General features: G+C 52.2%; 1 protein-coding gene across 3 annotated transcripts in view; it reads left to right on the top strand.

Annotated features, from left to right (window-relative positions):
* TSNAXIP1 (translin associated factor X interacting protein 1) overlaps positions 1-13,864 on the top strand; it is a 52,129-nt gene that overhangs the window by 35,037 nt on the left and 3,228 nt on the right. For all 3 annotated transcript variants that reach the window (XM_054049433.1, XM_054049435.1, XM_054049436.1), the window contains 8 exons: positions 703-872; positions 4,031-4,190; positions 4,488-4,618; positions 5,876-6,004; positions 6,905-7,066; positions 8,084-8,193; positions 9,271-9,394; positions 11,709-11,815. In XM_054049433.1, the coding sequence (XP_053905408.1) occupies positions 703-872; positions 4,031-4,190; positions 4,488-4,618; positions 5,876-6,004; positions 6,905-7,066; positions 8,084-8,193; positions 9,271-9,394; positions 11,709-11,815 (1,093 nt within the window). The remainder of the gene's footprint in view (positions 1-702; positions 873-4,030; positions 4,191-4,487; positions 4,619-5,875; positions 6,005-6,904; positions 7,067-8,083; positions 8,194-9,270; positions 9,395-11,708; positions 11,816-13,864) is intronic.

Genomic DNA, 13,864 nt, shown 5'->3' with positions numbered 1-13,864 from the left:
TGTGCGAAGCTTCCAGCTACTCTCCAATCCCCTTCCTCCTCCTCCTTAATTCTGGAGGAGCAGCTCCACATCTGCTCCTCCTTCAGCCCAGCAATTAACTGTGCACCTCCTCAGCCCCACAGCAGATCTGTCCTCCCAGTCCCACGTCTGCGTCTCCGATAGCTCCTGGGTTCTTCACCCCACCTTCCCGCTCCCAGGCAGGGGGTTCCAGGAGGGGCAGAGGCACCATCCTGCCCCTGTTGCTCACAGGAGGGGAGGGGGGATGGAGCCACCCTGAGCTGCTGTGCTCTTTAGTTCCCTCTTCCCCCCAGCGCCATCCCACGAGTGGAGTGTCAGCTCCTGGGGAGAGAGTTCTGTCTGCCCCCTGCAGAAGCCCTGATTGGCTGCTCTTCCCCAGGAGGTGGGGCAGTGGGGAAGGCAGCCAGTCAGATGCGGTTTCCCCCCCGAGGCAGGGCTGACATTCACAAGAGGACTGGCGATTTTCATGCTCTGAGCAGATGGGCTCCAGCCCCAGCCAGACTCAGGTGACTCTTAAACTGTCAAAAGCTGGGAACACCGGGACTGCTGCACTGCCTTAATAGCGACAGCACATCAGAACCTCTGGGGGCTTTAATAACACTCACCTGAGGACGAGGCTCCAGAGAGCCGGGCTCGCAGTCACCGCCCTCCCGCTGACGGTGCATTGACGATTGTTGTTTAAAGAGGTCAAGGGTGAAGACTTGGTCAAGGTAACGCTGGCATTGAAGATAGCTCGGCAGGACCTCACAAAAGCCCAGGTGGAGCTGAACACGATGAAAGCAGATTACGGCGACGTCGTACCCAGGAGAGACTTCGAATCGCAGGAGAAAAAATATTCTGATCTGTTTGAGAAGGTGATCATAAGGCTGTGTCTACCACACAAATACCATCCTGTATCTTGGGGTGCAGGCTGAAGTATAGACTCAGCAAATCCAGGTGGTGCTCACTCCAACCCTAACTTGTCCCATTGCACCTGGCTCTTGTCTGTAGGCCCAAGGAGATACGGTAGGGAGGAAATGGTAACGCAGAAGTGCCTGCCAGTTGACAGTTTGGATCTCAGCCTTAGCAATATTTCAATACATTGTTTAATTCCTCCCTGCAAATAAATGTCACATCCCCTTGATTGGGGCTTCCCATAGAACAATTAAAGAGCCACATCTGGACAGCTGTAACCTCTGGATTCAAAGCACTGCTGGTTTTGCTGTGGTGTATGAACAGTAATATACAGAGGTGGAGAGGTGTTGGTTAGCATAAATATCCTACTGTGTAGCCTGCTCTCTTACTGGTAATAAGAGAGTCAGTTTTAGCTGCATGTAGTGCTGTAGAACCCTGTATAAATCAGGTAATGAAGTTAGGTATATCTTACACCATAGCCCTCTCCATAGCTCTGCTTACTGAAAGAAGCACTCCGCTGGCAGTTTCTGTGTCTGCCTGGTGGTGCTGCTGCATTTCTCACTGATCTGAAATGGGGTCCTTAGCCTTCTGTGTCTCCAGGGTCACCATGCTGCTGGCTGACTGAAGACATTTCCCCAAGCTGGATTGAGGGCTGGCTTTGTAGATTGTTGTAGGTGGCTCGCTTTGTTTGCTTGCCTGCCTCCTTTTCAGAGCAAATAGTGTGAGCACTCGGCTTGCAGTGCACACACGCAGGAGCAGCGCCTGCGCTCCTACCGTTCAGCAAAGGATACAATGAACAAAAATGAGCAAAGTCCAAGGCTTAGCCCTGCTCCTGAGCTGTCATGGGCTAGAAGAGGTCATTGAGTCCAGCTCCTAGCTGGGCTAGGCCCCAGAGCAAGGAATCACTCATGTCAATCTGTAGCAAGCCCACTGGTTGTTTCAGAATCATTCCTGCTATTGGTCAGGGTGCAAAGGAGAGATGGGGGCATGGATGGGGGTTGGCTCAGAGTAACTCCTCTCCTCTGAAAGAAACAAAGAGCTCCCTGATAGACTGGAAAAAAGTTGATGTATTATCAAGGGGTCTAGTTTGGGGGTGCCCAAATTTGCTTTTTGAGCACTGCCCAAATTTGCATTAAAGGTGAACTGCAAAAAGCGTATATATAGTGTGTGCACCTTTTTTGCTTCCCTCTGACGGGTTAAGGGGGTCTGGCAGGTTTCTGATCTTTTCTGCCTGGTTGTTGCATTAGAAATACTAGGCCTTATGTACCTGTTTTTGCTGGAGCAAAGGCTCTCAGCCTTCAGTTACAGGGAAGCAGGTGTTGAATCTTTGAATCCCCGGAGTTTGAGTTCTAGATAACAGAAACAGAGTCATGCACAATGAAGGTGTGAATAAAACTCCCTTTCCCTCCCTCTCAGAGGTTGGGTTTCAGTCATAATCTTGCTAGTGCTTCATCCTGCAGAAGGACTGGCAGCAAAAACAGGTCACTTCAGACCAAGTATTTCTCAAGTAACAAACAGATGCATGTCAAGCTGTCCTGCATTGGCTCAAGAGTGCGGGTACCAACCTCAGAGCGCGGGTACCAACCTCAGAACAGACTGGTAAGAATCAGGACACAAACCCCACCCTGGCTGTGAGTTCTATACTTAGATTTCACCAACCAATTATGAAGTGTGAACTCCTCAGGCACTGTAACAGCCTTACCACGGAGTCACAGACAGTCCCCCTGGGTGCTCCGATCTGTCTTGCCCCAGATCAGTTGCACCTGAGATCTCACACCAAAGACAAGACTGGTAGCCTATTCTATAATAAAAAGAAGAACAGGAGTACTTGTGGCACCTTAGAGACTAAGGTGCCACAAGTACTCCTGTTCTTCTTTTTGCGGATACAGACTAACACGGCTGCTACTCTGAAACCTATTCTATAATAAACTATCTACCGATTTATTAACAGGAAAAGGAAATAAGATTTATTTACATGGTTACAGCACCTAAACATAGTTACTTACAAATTAGTTACAATCTTAAGCTTCCAAAGTAACAGAAGCTTCTGTGATAAGCAAGTTCTTTAGGGCTAACCCAGGCTAAGCAGCTGGGGAACTTTTGCTTATGCCTAGTAATCCTGGTTCCCCGGATCCAAGTAGCATAAAGATACAGTTCCTCATTCTTAGGGCTTTTTATTCCCTTCCCCATTTCAGCTTTGAGATGCAAACTCAACTGATGGGAGGAATTCACTTGCAAGACTCCTCTTCCTGCAGTGGGAGGAGAGCAAACAACAAAGTCTTATACCTTCTTTAATGTTCCTCTCTAGTAGTTAATGTCTCTCTGTCTGGTGATTTACACAGGCTTACAACACAAACACTCAACCATTATCTTATCATATGTGATTCAGATGTTATAAGGTGAGATGAATGCAGGCAGCAACCACAAGCATTCAGTAATGGCTAAACACTAAACTCACTTTTATAATTAGGGTGACCAGATGTCCCGATTTTATAGGGACAGTTCTGATTTTGGGATCTTTTACTTATGTAGGCTCCTATTACCCCCAACCCCTGTCCCGATTTTTCACACTTGCTGTCTGGTCACCCTATTTATAATTCTAATACCTATTTTAACACAGGGGAGCCAGACTGATCCCAGTTAGATATTTGTCAGTGTTCAACTGAGGCATGGGGACTTTGGCATGAGCTGGCATCTGGTCTGCCTGCAGCACAGTGCCCCCAAGACCTTTTTCTTAAAGAACAACAACAACAAAAGTACCATTCAAGTGCTTTTTACACCATAAGACAAAAAAAAAACCTTTACAAAAATTCTTTGCAGTTCACCTTTAAAAAGCAGCAATTTCCCATCAGTGTGGCAGTTTTCAGAGGCTACAAGTCCCAGCAAAAGATGCTCTGCTTGACTGGGTGGCCAAGTGGAATATTGCATCCTGGGGCTCTACCTCCATTCTAAAGATGAGCAGCCATACTCTAGAAAGCTGTGGACTACCCCAAGCTCACCTATGCTGCTCTTTGGCCACCTCTGGTCTAAAATTCAGTCTGAAAAGGGATTGAATAACTGCGAGAAGTCCAGAGCCATCAGCACTGGTTTATCTCTGCCCCCCTTTCCCTTATGTTAGATGCAAGTTCTGCAGAAGGATTTTGATGACCTTCAAAAGGAGTACGACACTCTGCTGGAAATCCACCAAGAGACCGTGGAAGAGCGAGACCGGTTCTACAACGAACTCCAGCAAGTTCAGCGCAGCTCAACCCCCCGGCCTGACTGGGCAAAATGTGCAGGTACTAGGCTCTCATTGATGAGGATTTGCTTTGGACATCCCATCTCAAAGTGCTTTGTTAACCTTTGGGCACAGTGCAAAACCCCATTTCCTCCATGCAGGCTTTTATGGAGGAGGTGGGGCTGGCAGCTGGAGGGGCTCAGTGACTCTTATTTTGTATTGTGTGTTTAACGTACGGGCTGAGCACCGATAGAGATCTGTACAAATCTAAAACTCCCACCAACATCGCACCCAGCTGGAGGACCTCCTGGGAGTGTTCTCCCTCCTTCAACAGCTCAGTTTGTTTCTGCTCTTACAGAGATGATTTCTGGTGGGCCTGAGCGGTGGAGCTATCTGGAAGAGGGGAAGACCAGTGACCAGCTGGTGGATGTCCTTCTGGAGGAAATAGGAACAGGAGTGCTGAAGGAGAAGGACTCCTTCCCCGGGCTGGTATTTGTGTTTCATTCTTGGTTGCTTTGCTCTGGTGAGAGGACTTGGTAATACATATCTGACCGTTGGCAAAGTAGGGAAGAGCCTTTTCCATTTGGAATTACACAGCTGTTTTCATAGCTGCAATATTGATACATAAAGATGAGATTGTTAATTGTTTGCTGGAAACCTTAGGCCAAGGACAACCAGTTGCCCTCTTGCTAGAGGAGAACAAATCTCCAAGTTGAGATTTACCAGCAGCTACTGAAAGTGTGAAGTATTAGCTAAGGAATTGTTGCCCAGGAGTTACTGGGCGAGGGGTGTTCCCTCCCTTGCCAGACATTGCCTATTGCTTGTGACCTGTCATAGCCACACTTTGCCTCTGTGTCTTCCCTATCCCCCAAACATACAGGTGACAAATGCTGCATTATAGAAAGATCTTCTTGCTGATGCCTCCCTAACAGGCAGCTCAGTAAACCCCAGGTGTTGTGACTGTTTACAAGCAGTTGATCTGTCACATGTGGATTCAGATTTCCTTTCACCTGCCCTCATGATTTGGTGACCCCTGCTCACAACATGTCTCTTCCTCCTTAGTTTTCTCCAGGAGCTTGAATGGTTTTATCCTCTCCTAGGGAGTTCTCTGCATCACTGCTGGAGGATTTCCCCCCATTTTTGTTACGTTGAAGCCCTTGTCCCCCCCCCTCATTGTGGCTAAGGTAGATCAGAAGGGACTCTTTCTTAAGCAGCTACTCAGTGCACTTGCTAAACTGCCCCCAGAACATGGACCAGTGATGCCAGGCGTTCCCATCAAACTGCATGTCAGAGATCAGGGAAATGTTACTCCTCCCTGGGAAATAGCCATTCACTAATATGGGCTGGAGGGTTACCCAGCCTGTGTGTGTCACCTGTATGACACATTCACCATCTGTGTCTGGGGAACATCGCTCTGTACTGTGAGGCGTGCACAGAAGTTGTGTTCACAGCTGCGTGGGTGCAATGGGAGTCACGCGTGTAGCAAGGGTTTGATCTAGCCCACTGCAAGGGGGAAGAGGAGACGCACCTAGTGCAGACTCCAACTGACTCATGTCCACGCTTGTGGCTTCATTGTGGCACCAGATCTACCTATGAAACACTGGGGATGAAGGAACCTGCCCCAGATGGCTCCCACCTTGTGAGCTTACCCAGAGACACAAACCTTTTCCATGGCTCCATATTCTATGGAAATAGCTTCTTTGCTACCTGAGGTGAATTCCGTGGTCTCCTATATTATCTTTCTAGGGCAAAGGGGACAAGATCCCTGTGTACCTGAGGTACGAAGGCCAGGTGAAGAACAAGAAGCTGAACAAAAAGGATGTGGTGAACATCCTGAAGGAGATCTGGAAAGAGAAAGTTTCAGCAGATCTGCAGGTTCTCTTTAGCCGATTTTTCCCCATAACTAAAACCCACTTGATTCCTTGCGGTCAGCTACTGGGACCGTCCTGCTGGCTGGAAGGGGTTGGAAGCCAGGGTTGCACCCAAGCCCCAGTTCGTGTCACTCTCTGACCCTGTCAACAGAGGATGCTGTAGGAGCAAGTCATTTTGTGGTCTTCCAGCCCCCCTTCCCCAGTGTCACTTCTGGGATGTACCTGCCTGCTGCTTCCTGAGGAGTGATGGTGCCCCTGTGACCAAGACTCCAGCATGGCTAGGCAGTGCCTTGCTGTTATGCCAGCCATCCTGGCACAAGGTCCTAACAGACATAAACCACACACCCAAAGTACCGTGCAGCCTACTTACTAAGCTGAGCACCAGGGGACCTTAAGGCAGCTACGAGTGTCACTGTGGTCAGCAGGAAGAGGCAGGGAAGCATCTAGCATGACACTGATAACAGTGCTCTGCAGGGTTCTACAGAGCAGAGATCAGGCCCCTTCCTTAGCCAGCAGGGCGGGGGGTGCTCCGCTCCTGGTGTGACACTGGTGGGCTTGGGGAAAACCTGCCCACCCCTCCCTGGCCAGAATGGCATTGTCCAGATGTGCTGGCAGAGGGCAGGATGTGCAAATGTGGGGTTCCAACCCAGGGCATGGAGGGCCCTACAAATATGGGGTGGGAGGAGGAGATGTAGTGCTCAGCCCAGTGGCCACTCTTCAGTTGGGAATATCTCCTGTTTAGGGACAGGGAGTGATATGCAGTGCTCAGATCCAGTTACTGTGCTTTATCCAGCTGTGAACACCCTCAGGAGAAGGAAGGTGGCCTGGGTCTTCTCTGGTGTTTGGAGCTCAGCCCTCTCCAGCCTCAGCCTGTTTTCTGGAGCAGCTGTCTTGTTTTTTGCAGAAAGGGAAGCAATCCAGCCTTCCAGAGTTCTTCCTTAGCTACCTCCAGAAGAGGTATGGAGACTCCTCTGCCTTCGAATGGGCGTACACCATCTATGAAAACATCAAGCTGTACCGATCAAATGAAGCCATGAGCTTGTTCTATGACATACTGAGTGGGAAGGTGAGTGGCCCAGGAACCTGGTGTCCTACCCCTGCTTCCGTGAGTGTGAGAGCGAGGGAAATGGGGGACAGCCCTGTGGGGAGCTGAGCACCCGCACATCCCACCGCTCACAATGGGAGTGAGGGTGCTCAGCACCTTGTGGACACTCTCAGGTACCTACTGGAAGTCCCCTGCTCTTTCAGGAGCACTGATCACATCACACCCTCCCACTGATGTCAGAGGGCCACAGTTTGCTCAGCTACATACTTACAACCCCCTTCGCTCCCCTGACATCTAGTCCTTTACACGCCCTGTACAATGCACAAAATGGCCTGGCTCCCAGCTGCAGTGCTCCCATGGGCTGGGCAGCCAAACAAGGCTCATTCCCACCCTCCCTGGTCTACGGAGATGGAAAAGTCTCCTGTGTTTCCTCGTGCCTCTGCCTGTACTCCTCCTACGCCGCTAGTGCCCCGCAACATTCTAGAGTTACCCTGCACACGCCCTGCTCTGGATACCGCATAGAAACGGCAGCTCCGGAGTTGCATCCGTCCTGCCCAAGAGTGGGTGAGAGGCATGGATACCGTCAACCATGAGGGCAATGAAAGGCTCCATCCTCCGGCTAAGAAGCTGACTTGCATGTAGCTCTTCATTGCGCGTGGGGCTTTCACAGCAGAGATCCTGTCTGCTGCCCAATAAGGTGAGGGATTGCCTCAGCACCCTGCCTCGCTGTGTCGTACAACAAGCTGGTTTTCTGGCTGCTGCGCTCCACCCCAGAGAGGGCTGCTCTTCACTGGTCCAGTATGTCATTGCACAGGAACTGCTTTGGAAGGATGGGTGTTCTATAATAAGCGATTAGAATACCAGCCTTGGGGAGGGGGAGGCTTTTGGCTTGCTTAATTATTTGTAGATCACAGGAAATGAGGTGCTGCCTCTGGGTGGTGCCATCTTCCCCATTACTGCCCTGACTTTCCTTCTACTCCGGGAGTCTAGCCCCTCGGAGGTGCTGTCAGTGACCTCTGGACCCTTCCTGTTTCACAGGTGGATGAAGGACTATACCATGGCCAGAACCAGCTCATCGCCAACCTGCTGAAGGAGCTGATGGCCAGCGACAGCTCAAACAGCGGAACGCTCACGACGGAACAGTTCAAGTAAGAGGCGCTGCGGCTGTCCGAGCCCTGCCATCCAGGGGAGAAGAGCTTAGAGCTTCATGGTGTTTAAGGCCAGCCAGCTCCATTCGATCACCCACTGTGACCTCCTGTATATCACCCGCCATTACATTTCACCCAGTGACCCCTATATTGAGCCCAATGACTCAGTTATGCCGTAATATTGTAGTCATCAGCAGGTTTCACTGGTTCTCTCCCCTGCAGAGTGATCTGCCAGAGCTGTGCATGTGCCAGCAGAGAACACCCGTTCCATGGGCACCATCTGCATCTCCGTCCTGGGCTACATTCTGCCCTCAGATAACCCTGCACATGCCAGAGGCCTCAGCAGAAGTTATGAGTCCATCAGAGGGCAGAATGTCGCCACTCTGCTAACAGCTGTATTACAAGACTCAGGCTGAGACACCCTGTAACACTCGGCACTGGCAAAATGGGTCCCGGTTTGGGGTCAGATTTTCTGAAGTGCTCAGGGCCAGGTTACCAGGTGCTCAGCACCCACGGTCTGGAGCAGATTTCCAAAAGCATTCGGCACCCACCCTGCAAAGCTCTGCTGGAGTCTGGCCATGTATTTTGGTGCCCGGAGGGGAGCCTAGGTGCTTTGGGAAATCTGGCACTGCCTACAAGGACAAAGCACATCTGAACATTTTGCTCTAGGGATCATTTTTGCTGATTCTTGCCCAGTTAAGCAACCGTTGCAGCAACTGGCAAGTGCCAGATTACAGTGGCTCCCTGGGAAATGCCATTCAGGTTGGGGCCACCTTTTCCCAAGGGCTCAGCACCCAGCACACACACACGCTGAGCTCTAGTGTAAACGTGGCCCGTGTTTTGATGCCTGCACAGGAGCTGAACTTGTCTGAAGACCCTGCTCTGATTGCAAATGCTGCGCTCCTGAAAACCTGCTCCTGGAGTGCTGGCCTCTGGGGTGCTACACAGCTAACAGCGTGATGCACAGCCATGCACCCCTTGATTGGAGGGCGTAATCACACTCCAAGTGTGGGTCCACGCACACCCGATTGTGCCACACATCCCTGTGTTTGTGTGTTCCTCTCTTTCTCCATACAGCCTGGCACTGAGGGCGGCTTTTCCCTTGAAAAGTAGTGATCAGATCCAAGAACTAATTGATGCGAGCAGGTACAAGACAGAAAGCACAGAGGACCTCATTGACTACAGATCCTTATTCATGGAGGTAGGCTGCAGCTTCCTGACTCTTTCTTCGGGTTTAGGTTTGAATCCACATGCTAATGGAACTGCAGTCCCCACTGTAGAATCTACACCCTGAAAGCAGCCTGCAGAGGATGAAAATGCACCTCAGGATGAGTAAAGGAGGCCTGCGGCACGGCTCACTCAGCCTTGCTCTGGTGTGGGGCATTGCCTCCAGCTCCAGCACCTCCTGCTGGCCACTTGTCTCGAGCCCCAAGTTGTCTGTGGCTCTGCCCTCCGCCAAGTCACCTACGTTCAGACTCCTTCCAGGATCTCATAAACAAATCCAACCCAAACTGAACAGTTCTCCTGTCCTCCTGGGCTACTGAAGTCTTTTCCTCTCTACTTCCCAGGCGGGAGCCTACACTGTCCCTGTTGTCTCTGTATATGCACCCTAACCCTGGGCTTCTCTCAGCCAGAGGGACCTGTCTCCTCTGCCATCTCTTGCTCATCTGAGCTCCTTCAGTCTACTTATTATGGCTTAGTTCTGCCCCCTCCAGCCAGGAGCCGATTAGCTATTCACCCCCCAGTGCACAGCAGGACTAATTGGGTGCATTTGCTAGCCTTGCAGGTGATGGGGGCCTCAAAGCTTCTTCACCTTTGTTTTTTCCATTGGAAAGATAGGTCTTGCCTGCTCTGGAGGACTCTGGTGACTGGGGGTGGGATCCACAAAGGGACTTAGATGCCTTAACCCCAGACTTAGGTGCCTAAGTCCTGGTATTAGGCTTCACTGCAATATGCAAAACCCAGTGAGGAGCAGACTTCACCTGCCTTATGTTTCTGAGGTTAGAAAAGTATTTGTTGTAACAAACCCCTCTCAGCTCTTCTGTCTCCATGTAAGCTGCTGGTTTCCTCACCTGCCGGGGGTATTATCAGCCAGCCACAACCAATTACTCTTCAGCCCTTGGTTCTGGGCTCCATTTTTTGTCCCAGTCACGACAAACCCACAAAAGCAAACCAAAACTTCCAGCTGGGGCTTCACCAGCCACCCCTCCTGGGGTTTCCCAGCTGGCTTCTCCCTTCCCCAGGGAAACAGCCCCTTCCTGCAGCTTCTCCCTGTAGTCCCCCCTCAATGGAGCCGCTTGCTGGCTTTGATAATCACTTCCTCCCTTCCCGGCCGGCTCTGACAACTGACCAGGATGGACTGATCCCAGGTCTCTGGCCACCTTGTCACATGACATCAAAAGGAAGCAAAAATGGGCATGAGCCCAGTGTTCAGGAACATCGTTTGCAGGTATCGTGCACCATGGCTAACAAAAGCCAAGGCTGAAGCCACAGCCTCTAACAGACACAGCTCTTAAATCCCAGCCCTTCGTGACTTGACTTAGGCCTGGTCTACACTGGAGTTAGGGCGACATAAGGCAGCTTATGTCGCCCTAACTCTGTAAGCGGCTAGACAAAAACAGCTCCCAGCGCTGTAACACCAACGTAACAACTCCACCTCTGCGAGAGAGTGATGAAGTTAGGGTGACGGAGCAGCAGGAGGTCAGCTCCCGCCTGTGCCAGTCTCCCCTCTCTCTACCCCAGTCTCTGGGCAGTGGGCTAACCTCTGCTTCTCCAGGGGGTGGGGAGGCTCCACCCAGTAGCATGTGTAAAGTGCTGGAGGAGCCTCGGCTGCTAACAGCTGTGTGTATTAAGTGCTTGGTGCCACTGCAGGCTTATCCCAACCCCTCCTGGCCTGGGCTTGCGTTCCTGGCTGGGGGTAGAGACTACAATCCAGGTGGGCTCTGACCTGCCTACTTTGCAGTGAGGATGCAGCTGAAGCCCAGGTAGAAGAGCACAGGTTTTGATGGTCCTCCAGTGCTATCCCCCAGTCCCTAAAGCCTGTATTTTCTGCTCATTTCTCACTCACTGCCTATGCAGTCTCCTTACGCTTGGTCAGCATTTAACCATCCATTCCACATGCCCTGCTTCATGTCCCCAGTGCTCAGCTCCACTCAGTCCCGGAGCGCTAGAGGTTGCTGTCCCAGCGTGCTGCTAGCTGGCCAGAGGAGCACACCAGCGCTCTGGCTGGCCTTGCGTAGGAAACCAGCAGGGAGTGGGATTCTGGGCACTGCACCCAAAATCTTCGCTCTCTCCGAAAGCAGCTCCAGGCGGCTGGCAGAGGTGGGTGCACCAGCTGTCAGCCGCTGGAGCACTGGTTACACCCCAGTCCTGCTGGCACAAAGGATGCTGCTTCCGTGCATTAAGAGCCCCCAGATCCAAGTCTTTACCCCCGGGGGGGTGGCTGCCTCGGGCTTGCAGTGGAGCAGTGCACAAGAACTAGGCTCTGCTGCTAGGGGCCCTGCTGTCTCTTTCAGGACGAGGAGGGCAACGCTGAGCCCTTCATTGCGAAGATCAGGAGCCAATATGCTAGCGAGAAGCAGGAGTATCTGAGAGAACTGAGGAACGAGCTAGGCCACGCGCCGTGAGTAGCTGGCTGTTCAGATCCCATGTTTTCTGTTCCCCTCTTGGATTGCAGCTGCCTGGCAGTGAGCTCGGGGTGCTGAGACAGGCAGGTGAATGGGGCACAGCGGGCAGTGTGGACAGTACAGTAACAGGGGCAAGCCAGCCGGAACGCGGCCAAATGCTTTTGGGAGCTCTCCAAAGGCATTGGCTGTGTAGCATGTGGTCACCACTGGGGCAGACCCCACGGTACAGACAGAACGGGCAGCCCCTGCTCCAAAGGGCGTACGCAGCCCAACAGACGAGGTGGACAAGGCAAACCAGTGTACTGGGACGGGCCACAGATCGAAGAGGGCGTGTGCAATGTCTAGCTGGCCAGCAGCAGCGATCATCATGCCACCAGCCGAGCCGCGGGATCGTTAAAAATTCAACCCTCTTCCTCACCTAGCAGCCGTTCAGCCAGTGCTCAGAGCAACCCTCAGCTTAGTGCTGCCAAAGGGAATGGGCCACCTTTCGGGAGAGTGCCTCCTAAAGGCAGCCTTCCCCCTGTAATTACCTCTGAGAGGAGCGAATAGCACTGAGAGCTGGGTGGGTTTCAGCTTATGGCCAGATGCACTTCACCCGCCCCGTACAGCACCGCCCCGTACAGCACCGCCCTTATAGACTGCCCGTGCCTCAGCCCAGGGAGCAGGGCTTCTGAGGGCTAGTACAGCACTCTGCACCAGGGGCCTGATCCTGCTGGGGGCTACTACCACAATACACATACATTTTACTCAGGCCCCAGATTGATTATTCCAGGCGGGGCGGGTAGCACCACCTGTTAGTAAGGCTCCCTGACACATCCCAGTAGAAGACCCTGTTGTCAATTGCTTGTAACTTGAACCAGGTGGGTTGAAATTTTCCTTGCTGAGTGTCAGCCTCAGGCTGAATTGTTTTGGAAAGTTTCAGCCATTGCCGAGAACGAGGCTAGAGGACAAGACCTTGTTTCGCTCGTGTTAAAAAATTCCATCCACCTCGTCCTTGAGATGCTCTAGTGCTTTGGAACAGGGACTTGAAACTTGGCAGGTGGGAGACTTGTGTCAGGGCGAGGCCTTTCACCAGCCTCGTGAAAACCTGCAGAGATTTGGCCAAGATATAAGCTCTGTACAATTGCAGTGTGCACATGCTCAGTACAGCCTTAGATTCTAGCAGCTAAATTCCCTGACGAGTCTGTCCACGCTGACCATCTTCCAGCCCAGGGCGGAGCAGGACTTTCCCTGCAGGGGCCCCTCGAGTCCAGGTACCTGAACTGAGAGCAGGGAGCCTGACTCCTCCGCCAGCACCACGGCAGTAGAAAGGAGGAAGCTGCACGATTTGAATGTAGAGGGGACAGGAGCTGGATGTGTGGAGGGGGCAGGGTGAGTTGATCAGGACAAGGCACTAGCAGGTGGGGGAGACTGGGGGATGGGGAAAGGGAAACTGGGACTGAGAATTGAGTCAGAGGAGACTGGGATGGAAACTTGGGTGGGGGGAAGACAGAGATCGGATGAGGAGTCGGTCTCAGATTTCCACCCCACCTGATAACTTGTGGGGAAGAGGTGAGACTGATTTGATGAGAAGCCGAGGTGCAGGGGGAGAACTGGGAGAGGCTGAGCAAGGAACCTGCGGGCGGGAGGAAAGACTAGAAGAGCCTGAAGGAGAAAACTGGGAGCCAGTGGGGCCATGAAACGAGGGGTGGGGAGTGACTGGAGGCTAGGGTGCAGGAGACAGAGATTGGATGAGGAGCCAGAGGGGCAGACCTTGGCCTGTCTGAGCAAGGAGGTGGCAGAGAAGGAGCTGGAGGGTAGAGGGGGTACTGGGACTAGGAGGCTGGAGAGGAACTGGGATGAGAAAAGAGTGAGAAGTGGAGAGTGGGACTGGCTTGGTGAGGAGAATGCAGTGGGACAATGAGCAAGGGGTGGGGAAGAGACCAGGTGGAGGGGGCAGAGCAGAAAGGTCAAGTTAGGGGCGAGAGTAGGCAGAATAGTCTGTGCCCACTGGAGAGCACTTCCCTCAAGCCTGGAATGGGACCCAAGATGCCTGAGTCTCACCA

Source organism: Malaclemys terrapin, chromosome 14 (assembly GCF_027887155.1).
Source record: "Malaclemys terrapin pileata isolate rMalTer1 chromosome 14, rMalTer1.hap1, whole genome shotgun sequence".
NCBI classification, from domain to species: Eukaryota; Metazoa; Chordata; order Testudines; family Emydidae; genus Malaclemys; species Malaclemys terrapin.
Note: the sequence above shows the minus strand (reverse complement) of the source record. Positions and strands in the feature narration are given on the sequence as shown.